General features: G+C 35.0%; 1 protein-coding gene across 1 annotated transcript; it reads left to right on the top strand.

Moving 5' to 3' along the window:
- The first annotated feature begins 8,590 nt into the window (after positions 1-8,590).
- Positions 8,591-9,692, top strand: LOC120274089 (protein ELC). The gene has a single exon (XM_039280841.1). The coding sequence runs from the start codon at positions 8,617-8,619 to the stop codon at positions 9,550-9,552; it is 936 nt and encodes a 311-aa protein (XP_039136775.1). The 5' UTR covers positions 8,591-8,616; the 3' UTR covers positions 9,553-9,692.
- Positions 9,693-10,770: the final 1,078 nt, after the last annotated feature.

Genomic DNA, 10,770 nt, shown 5'->3' with positions numbered 1-10,770 from the left:
ATATTCCAACAGATTTCGGTGGATTTCTCAAGAGTACGTCAATAAGCATCATTGAAGAAGATCGCGTGTGATAGGCATCTTCAAAAATCATCATCAGAGGGGTGTGAGTGAAACACGTCATCGGACAATCTTGGGATCCTATAATCTCCATCTTCGGAGAACTATTGGAGGGAGTTAGTCTAGGAATATATTAAAAGCGTATTTATTCTTTATTTGGTCTTGTGGTTTTCTTGTGCATTGATGCTCTGTTTTGTATGATCCATAAGAACCTAATTCGAGAGGAATTGTATATCTAGGTCCCTCGGTTATTATTTATGAAACTGGATTGATTAATATAAATTGTTCTAGTTTACGTAATCATTACATGTTCGTAATTGATTGTTACATGTTGATGTAGATGAGGAGGATATGTTCCCATATTGATGACACCCATACCATAATAGATCTATGCATGTTCTAAGATGTTAGGTATAGCTAGTTTTCCGGATTACGGATTGATTATTCCTTAAGCTTAAGGTCTGATTGGTCTCTTCTCGTGGGATTCCCGTACTTAAGGAAAACATAGGAGGCTAGGGTGGAAGAGATTTTATCTTAAGTTTCTAGTGATTTAGACGTAGTCGCCATGGCAGTGAGGATAGTAGGCCTTTAAATTCCCCTGGTTCGAACTTAGAACTCAATTAACACTGAACACCTATCATAATTAATAATCAAGATATCTATAGTATATACTCCCAACTCCTTCTAAGAGTGCTTAACGTCGTCTCCAATTGTATTGTATAATAGTGTTGTACAAGCAGAACTAAAGAAAGAGCATAAATAATTAGGCTATAGATTAAGTGAAAAAAAGTTAATAGGAACCTCTCGCTATTCTTGGGGAAATATGACCCTCGTGTTCATCCATGAGGTACTTGATGACTAGTGCACTTGCTGTATAATGTACTTATTTTAATATTAAGTGCATACTTGAATGCTTATATATTTGCATAATTTAGACACCCATAAGCCATCCGTCAAGTTTTTGACGCCGTTGCTGGTGAACACGGTCGAGAGATTCTAGAAAAACTTGTAGGTTAGTATTTTAGCCAATTTTTTTATTAGTATATATTTTTATTATACTCATATAACATTAAAAACTTATTGTTGTTATTCTCTTCTGCAGGTGAGTGGACGATGCTTCCCACTAAGTAAGGCAGCGAAGATCAGGTGGGAGATCTTGTCATTTAAGCAAAGAGAATCAGAAACAATGTTCAAGGCACATGAATGATTCAAGAACCTTCCTAGGCGGTGCCCGCATCATGGATTCAGTTCATATATGAGATTGTAAATTTTGTACAACGGGCTGAACTATCAGACTAGGCAGATTATTGACGCTATAGTAGGAGGATCTTTGAGTAACAAATATCTTGAAGAAGTAGAACAGTTATTCGAAGACATGGCAAACAATAAATCACACTGGAGTTCAAGAAAGAAACAGCCAAGGGTGGGCGGGCTGCATGAGATAGACTTAGATACCGCTTTGATGGCGAAAGTAGATGTGCTTACACGAAAGTTGGATCTACTTGTGAGTAATGGTCAGGGTACCAGCTTGAATTCTAGGGCTGTTTTGTTTTGTGAAACTTGTGGAGGAGGGCATAGAACATCTCATTGCCTGATTGTAAGCTCAGCAGTAGCTCCTATGGAACAGGTTGGCTATATTGGAGAGGGTCAGAGAAACCATAATAACCTGTATTACAGCACCTACAACCAGGGGTGGAGGAACCATCCTAACTTCTCTTGGAGTAGGGTCAACAGTAGAGGCCTCCCCCACAGCAGAACTACCATTACCAGTCCCAATAGCTATAACCCGAAAGGAAGATCTCCACAAAAGATGTTTTGGCCAAGTATATAACTAGTAACGATGTGCGAATGTACAAGTTTGGTATAACACTACTAAAGTTTCAAGCATCATTCAAGAACTTGGAGAATCAAGTTGAATAGTTTGCAAGAGCTACTACCGAAAGACCTCAAGGAAGCCTCCCGAGCAACACTTAAGCAAACCCAAGGGAGCAGCTTATTTATTCTTTATTTGGTCTTGCGGTTTTCTTGAGCATTGATGCTTTGTTTTGTATGATCCATAAGAACCTAATTTGAGGGGAATTATATGTCTAGGTCCCTCGATTATTATTTATGAATCTTGATTGATTAATATAAATTGTTCTAGTTTTCATAATTATTGCATTTTTTTAATTGATTGTTACATGTTGATGTAGATGAGGAGGATATGCCCCCATATTGATGACACCTATGCCATGATAGATCTATACATGTTCTAAGAGGTTAGGCATAGCTAGGTTTCCGGATTAGGGATTGATTATCCCTTAGGTTTAGGGTCTAATTGGTCTTTTCTCGTGGGATTCCCATACTTAAGGCAAACATAAGAGGCTGGGGTGGAAGAGATTTCATCTTAAGTTTCTAGTGATTTAGACCTAGTCGCCATGGTAGTGGGGCTAGTAGGCCTTTGAATTCCCCCGGTTCAAACTTAGAACTTAATTAACACTTAACACCTATCATAATTAATAATCAAGATACTTATAGTACATATTCCCAGCTCCTTCTAAGTGTGCTTAACGTCATCTCCAATTGTATTATTTAATAGTGTTGTACAATTAGAACTAAAAAAAGAGCGTAAATGATTAGGCTATCGATTAAGTGAAAAGGAAGTAATAGGAGCCTTTCACCGTTCTTGGGGAAATATGACCCACGTATTAATTCATGAGGTATTACTTGAAGACCCGTGCACTTGCGGTATAACGGACCGATTGTAGTATTAAGTGCATACTTGCATGCTTATATATTTGCATAATCTAGACACCCATAAGCCCTCCATCAGATAGTAAGGGCACCATGCAGCTTTCGATTGGAATTTCGGTGGTTCAGCCCCGATTCTTGACATGGAAACCCAAAAGCTTATTGCAATCATGTGAGGGTAGAATAGGAGAGATTCACTTCTACCTTAGGCATAGGATTAAACACTAGGGAGTCTTGAGAGCACTTGGTGTGATTTTGGTTTCCTTCGATTCTGGTTAGCTAAGGTTTAATCTCTATTGATTTGCAATTATCTTATTTATTAATTTCCCAAGTTAAATTGATCCGGGCAGTGCTTTATTGTTTGCCTTCAATTCCTCACTTCCATTGATTTGGTCTTTTGCTTGTTTTTTTGTGTGTTATTTTTAATTTTGAAAGTAAATTTGATTCATGTTTTAGTTAGCTAACAAAGATGGGGTTAGTACTTCTACTATCTAGTCTTTGTGAATTTGACCTTGCTTTTGCATGTATTACTTCAATTGATGCTTACATTTGCGTGCATCTACTTTACTTCGTTCAATTACACAGATACTTTTGCTCCTATGGAAAGGCATAGATGAGAATGCTAGCTGATCTTGCAACCAGGTTTTGATGGAGAATTTTTCATTTTTGATGTTAAGTCTATTTTCTAAATGGAATTTTAAATGAGGAAATATTTGTTGAGCAACCTGAAGCTTTGCAGTTGTTGGTAGTGAAACCAAAGTGTATATGCTTATGAAAGCTTATTATAGCCTTAAACAAGCTCCAAGAACTTGCTATAGAAAACTCTATACTTATTTACAATAGCATAGGCTTGAAAGGATCAAGAATAAGAACATTCTTTATGTTAAAGTGAAGATCTTCAAATTCAGCTTGTAATCTGCTTATACATTGATGATTTGTTGATAACTGGTGGTGATTCAGCCATGAGTTTAGATTTCAAGAAAGTTTTGAAAAAGATGTTTGAAATGACAAACGATGGTGAAGTGAGGTATTTCCTTGGATTGGATATTCATCAATTGTAGTATGGTTTTTTATCTGCCAATCAAAATATATTTGGCAAGTATTGAGAAAAGTTTCATATGGAGAAAGCAAAATCAGTCGCCATTCCTATGACTATTAAATTAAAATTTTCTACTGATGTTGGGGAATGCAAGGTTAATGCTTCAAATTATAGAAGCATTATTGGAAGTCTCTTGTATTTGTCAATAACAAGACCTGAAATTATGTATTGATAAGTGTCTAATTGAACACATTTTTATATTATTCATGCACTTATTTGGCATGTATTTGGCATTTGTTTGGAAAATGATTCTTAACATGGTGTAAAATTTGATATCGAGTCATAGGTAGTGCATAATGAATAGGAGAGAGCTAAAAGAAGCAATGTTGAAAAAAATAAAGAAGATAAAGCACTCTCGACATCAAGACCAAGGGATTAGGTTAGACAGAACGCCTTACGGTCCTCTTACGCCCATAACTTACGATTGTAAACCTCATCCAGAGAACCTTGCTGGCATGCTTATGCCCGTAAGAAAGAGCATAATTGCAAGATAGAGGGACTTATAAGCAAGACTTACGCCCAGTAAGTCAGGGCATAAATCCCTCCCAAAGGAGTTTACTGGAGCATATACATTCATAATGGAGGTTGGAAGCACCATACAATCAAGTTTATGGTCCATTGCTTACAGTCATTAGCTGGAATATAACACCAAGGCAGAAGATCATACTACCGGAACTTATGGTTGTAAGATGCCTGTAAGGCATGTGACCCATCATCTCTATCTCCTGATGGCCTTATTCTTATACTCGTAAGCTGGCCCTAAGGGGTTAGGTATAAAAGATTTTACCGAGCCCCCCCTCCCCTCCAACACAAAAGATTTTCTCCAGTAATCTAGCGACCCATCCACAATTTTAGGCATCATTGGAGCCGTCTAGGATAGTTCTCGGCAGCATTTATATTTTTGATTAACATTAGTTGTAGATTTTGGAACTTTTATATTGATTGATTGATTACAATGTGCTATTGTTGAATTCAATTTTATGTTTTACTCATCTTGAATTTTATTGCAATGAAAGACAAGAGTTCAACCAATCGAAAGATCCACCTGGTATAGACATACCCCAATTGAAGGGGATCACAAGTCTGCCTAGAAATAGGGCACTTAGGAAATGAGATTTCTCTCCCCATGATTCTCCCGAGTAAGTTGACATAGGATTTTGAGTGTAATGCAATCATAGATGACAAGCATGAGGAAGAGATTCCAAGCTAGCTTTGCATGGGATTAGGGTCAATAGCCTCAAGAGAGGGATTGGCTACTCATTAAATATGTCTTTTCTTTAGATGGAGTTCACCGAATGTAATGCAATCATAGGGTAGTCTATAGAAGTGCTGTTTGGGACTAGTTATTGTTTACCTTAAGAAAGCGGAGAATATGAGTTAGGAACTCTCTTAGTTAAACTATATTTCAAAACTTTGTGCAACCTTGACTAGGACTTAACAAAATCCAAGGAGAAGTCTATGCTCAAACACCTTTCTTACATGCTTGATTTGCCACAATTTTACTTTTTCTCCAATTTTTAGTTTTTTTTAGATTTCTCTAGTTTCCTCATAGATTGATAACCTTGTTTCTTAGCAATTTCTAATACTTGATCGACACATGCACTTGGGTTTTTCATAGGCAACATTAGTCCCTATTATGTATGATGCTTGCTTGCTTTCTAGATTTATGCATTCACCAAGCAAGCTCATTTTTGTCCAACACGGAGAGTATTGAGATATAGTAGAGGCTTAACTAATTATGGTGTTTTGTTCTTAGGAAGGGAAAGTCATGGTCTTGTTGGTTTTGCAGACAGTTATTGAGCAGGAAGTGTTGATCAATCTAAAAGGCAAACAATTTTTCCTTTCTTTTTGCAGTGATGTTTGTTGCTAGAATTCTAAGAAGCAAGAAGTTGTAGCTTAATCCTCAACTAAAGCAGAAATATATTTTAGCAGCCAAAGCAAGAAATCAAGCAATTTGGCTCAAAAAAATCTTAGAATCAAAGTACAACAATTTGGGTTGATAATAAATCAACCATTAGAGTATGGAAGAACAAAGCATGGAAGAACAAAGTATGTAAAAGACAAATATCATGCTGTTAGAGAAGCTGAAAGACTTAAAGAAGTTAAGCTAAAGCACTACAACACTGATGAACAACTTGCAAACATATATTATGGCCAAAGCATTAGGTAAAGACAAATATCAAGGACTGAAGTCTCAGTGAGATATTTCAAGAAATTTCAAGGAGGAATATTAAAGTTTGAAATTTCTTTGGAAAAGATTAATTAGTTGTAAAGCAAGTGGAGCACCTTGTTTTGTTGAATCGACTTTTGAAAATGCTAGATGCGTTAGTTGGGTTTGGTATTGACCTAACACTTTCATTTTTATTTTTTTATTTTTTTGTAATATATATGCATATTAGAACATGAAGGAAAGATGTGGGTGTATGCCCTTCCTAGCATTTTCTCTCTTTTGTTAAAGTTCTCTTAATCTGAAAATTTTAACATTACTAAATACTAGACTTCATCTTACGCCACACGTACATGTTGAGCCATCAGACTTCATATGCCGCACAATTTGTGCCACTATGATGCTTTGATTGGCCTCACGTCATTATCTTATCAGGAAAGCTTTCACATAAGACTGGCAAAAATAGTCTCGATTAGCATGTTTGATATATTAATTGATATTCCTTTAATTATGCAACCTGTTTTTTCAAAATTAAGCTTTCCCATGAGCTTCCTGATCACCAGTCCATTTCTACCTATATGTCATTCAATATGGAAGCAATATAAGAATTTATTATAAGATAGCTTCAGGTCAAGCAAGTGTTCTTCATTCTTCCCATTAATTTCTAGCATGGGTCCAATTCAATGTCACTAAACAATTTCATGAATTTACACGGTAGAGCTCCATGTATATATACCAAGTTTTCCATATAAGTCTTCCACCTTGTTTTACGTCAACAAAACTAGGTCAATCCTTTTTTAAATTTGGCTCATGATCGAATTTATGGCGAGAGAGCTTCATGCAATGTGTAAAGACAACTAATAAGAAGTCGAAATATGAAAAGATGGCGAGAGCTTATGAAACTCCCTAGTAATTTTTATTTTTATTATCTATTTATTTATTTTGTGATTATGCTTGCAAATAGTTGCCATATATTTAATTCATGTCCTAAAGGTTAAAGTCAAATTTTTATTTGCATAATGATGTGTGGGTGTCATTTCACCTACAGCCATAAATGTTTGCACTTTATAACCCTATGGCCACAAAACTTTTTTTTTTGTAATATAAAGATTATTTAACTTTTCAACGATTGCACGTAAAGTCATAATGGCCTGTTTTAAGGTTGTTTCCGGGCGAGGGTGCTGATGTGGCATTGAAGTGGCACTAATGTGGCATCGGAAACCATTTTAAAACAGACTATTATGGCCTCACATGCAATAGGAGAAAAGTTAAATGACTTTTATGTTATAAAAAAAAGTTTTATGACCACAGTGTTATAAAATACAAACATTTGTGGGCATGAATGAAATGAACCCTGATATATGGTGATGTAACTTTAATGAGGTCACTATAATGACAACTACCCGTGTAAGCACTCAAGTAGATAATAATAATAATAATAATAATAATAATAATAAAAGTTGACTAACGAAAGATATCACGCAAGTAACTTACAATTTATTAAAAACCAAACCGAATAAACAAAAATTAAATTTGAAAGAAATATAGGCCAATGGTTGGGCCATATAAATGCAAATTTAAGAGATCTCATGATCCAAAAGTATATAAATTATATATATATATATATATATATAAATATAACTGATCCATTGAATATTAACAAAATAAATTCAACCATTTTGTCATAAAAAAATAGTAACTCTTTTACATCATTTAACAATACAGTTAAGAGGAGTGATTTATTCATTTATATATAAAATTAAATAAAAAAAAATCAAAAATTAAAATTAAAAATAAAAAAATAGTGCATATATTCTAAAAGTTAATTATAGCCATTTCAAAAATAATTATTATTGTTCCCTGAAAGTTGAAATTTATAAAACAAATTATAAATATTGAGTTTTAAAAAATAAACTTCTTTCCTTAATATTGTTTAAAAAAACCAAAAAAATCTGTGCAAAGCAATTATTTTGAAAAGAGTTTAATAAATAAGATGCAGATTTTCAACTTTAGCTTAATCCTGCAATTGAATCTCTCCACCTCTTTACTTGCTGAGAAAAAGCTCTCAAGTATAACATAAAATTTTATTATAAAGTTAATCTTGTAATTATAGCGACTCTCCACCTGCCACATTGAACATTCCACATATATATGATAACAAAGAATGAAAGAAAGCTGCAGGCAAAAAGCCAAATGGCGACATATGTTTCTTATAATTAAACAAAACTATATTATAATTCAAATTCAAGTTAAAGACTGATAACTTCAATGTATGTTATATCAAACAACTAGAAAAAGAATGACGTGAATATATAAAAACTGACTATTGACTCAAAGATCCCTTAATTAACATTGCTTATTATTAATGATCAATAACATCAAGTCTATTACCAGTTTATCTTTATTAACTACTAATTTGATAGGTTGTTTTCAGATATATAGTTTAAATGGTCTACTATTTTGAAGTTGTGTGGCATCTTCTCCCATTTCAGTTGAACTCGATCACTGACTTCATTTCCCACAAGCCCTTCAGACAATGGTGTCAGTGCAATCATCTTCTTCCATGGAATTCATAGACTCCACATTCTCAGACACAGGCATGGGATCTTTGTCCTACAAACATCTGGAGCTCAAATGGCTCATTCGTGAACACCTCTTTTCACTCTTTTATGACTTCCCTTCATTCATCCCTTCAGCAGAAAATTATATTCATAACGACGGCACTGTTGTTCACCTTCTAAACGTCAGCGGTTATCTTACAGTGCCTCCATCGAAGCTGCCAATACTAATGACCATATGGTTAAAAGAAGACTATCCTTTCACTGCCCCTCTGGTCTATATTTCGTCTCACTCTGAAGCCAAGATACATCATCAACATCCTTTTATTGATCCGTCTTCTTGTTCTACTCATTGCCCTTATCTGGAAACATGGAAGTACCCTAGATCAAATTTATCCGACCTAACACGTGAAATTGTCGAGGTCCTTAAGATATGTACCCCATACCCAGATTTTGTTGATGAATCTTTAGAAATGATCACGACAAACAGGAAGGATATTGAGCTCCAGCTTGCTAGGCAAGTCCATCATGATAAGGGATGTTTCAGAGCTCAAGTAGAGGAAGACATAGAGCACTTGCTAGGCTTGCAAGGCATGCTCCTTGAAAGAGCTGACAGATTAAATTTTTTCATACACGAGCTTGAGAAAGAGAGGATGAGTCTAAGAGATGCTGTGCTTAACATGGCCTTAGATGTTGTAGTCATCTTGGAATGGTTGAGAGCTAACGATGATATAGAGGAAGTGGTGGATGTTGTTGATGAGGCATCAAAGTGTTTGATTGAGAGTGAGGCAGTCGACAGAGCTATAGACGATGTCATGGAAGCCATTTGGAAGGAAGTTGACGAGGGAAGGATAAAGTTTAGAGAATATCTTAAGCAAATTAGAAATTTGGCAAGAGAGCAGTTCTTCCACAGAGCTTTGATCATTGAACTAGGAACTTGATGATGTGTGCTTCTTTTGTTGAATATGTTATGTTCTGTGTTTGAATGTTTTTACCGCATTATCTATAAACTTAGTAGTTTTATGTAAATAGTGAACGATTTGTAAAATGCTATTAAATGAACTCTGCTGGTTAGAGAGACTGTGAGGCTGATTAAACAAAGGAAAATTGAGTTAAGAGTCATTGCCTTGATTTTTATAATTATTAGGTGTACTTTTTTGAACAATTCTTTTCCTTTTCTAAACTTACTTTCTTTTTTCTAAACTTACGTTTTTTTAGTCGCACTATTTTAATGTATATTTTTTTAAATTTTTTTAATTCTCCTCAACCCTAAAAATCTTAATACTAAATCTTAAAAAACGGGGATTGAAATAGCTCAATTAAAATGGTAGAAAGACTAGAAAGTTATAATTTAATGTAAACAAACTTAAAAATATGAGTTTAAAAAATTAGATAGACTATTAAAAGAATTATTATTATTATTATTATGGCATTTCTGCTTGCATTTGACATGCATATTTAGATGTTATATAAAGCTCTCCACCCCTTCATTCTTGAGGATTCTCCTATATATGTATGTTTAGCGTAGAAGATTTTATTTAACAAAAAGACTACTTTAAACCTAAACATTAATAATTGATAATGTCGTGGTTTTCAGGTTTTTGGAACAATGAAAAACTGCGGAAGTCACTGTAGTAATTCTACTGTTCACTGCACTGTAACACTATTACTGTTCATGCGCGCCCTGTATGTAGCGTAGACTTGGCCGTGAACCTCATTGCTCGATCCTGTGCGGCCGGTATGCCGGCGAGAGCTTGCCGCGAGCCTTTTTGTCTATAGGTTTAATGTAGTAAAGTTACTATTCACGGTACTATTTCAGACACTGTAGTAAAATCATTGTTCATGTGCGGGTCTCATGCGGCCACAAAACGCCCGCGAACTTCACTGGCAAACTTGCGCGGCCCGTATACAGCCTGCATAAACTGCAAACAACCTCGAACAAGATCCTTGAGGCTTCAAAAAGTCTTCCCAAGTATCTACAAGTCTTTAAAGCTTCAAAACAAGCTCAAAACACTCTCAAACCCCTCAAATCTTGTTAGAATAAGATGAACAAATATACAACAATGCAAGAACACAATTTTAGCATGAAAAACCCTACTAATCAAGAGAAAAACCATGGGACTCCTTAGAGCCTCTTAAACATTCATCCACTATGTCAA

The sequence above is a fragment of the Dioscorea cayenensis genome, chromosome 12 (genome assembly GCF_009730915.1).
Source record: "Dioscorea cayenensis subsp. rotundata cultivar TDr96_F1 chromosome 12, TDr96_F1_v2_PseudoChromosome.rev07_lg8_w22 25.fasta, whole genome shotgun sequence".
Taxonomy (NCBI): Eukaryota; Viridiplantae; Streptophyta; class Magnoliopsida; order Dioscoreales; family Dioscoreaceae; genus Dioscorea; species Dioscorea cayenensis.
The sequence above is the reverse complement of the archived record's forward strand: the minus strand, read 5'-3'. Positions and strand labels throughout refer to the sequence as shown.

Coding starts and splice junctions, on each gene's coding strand:
- LOC120274089 (XM_039280841.1), top strand. CDS start 8,617: ATGGAATTCATAGACTCCACATTCTCAGACACAGGCATGGGATCTTTG.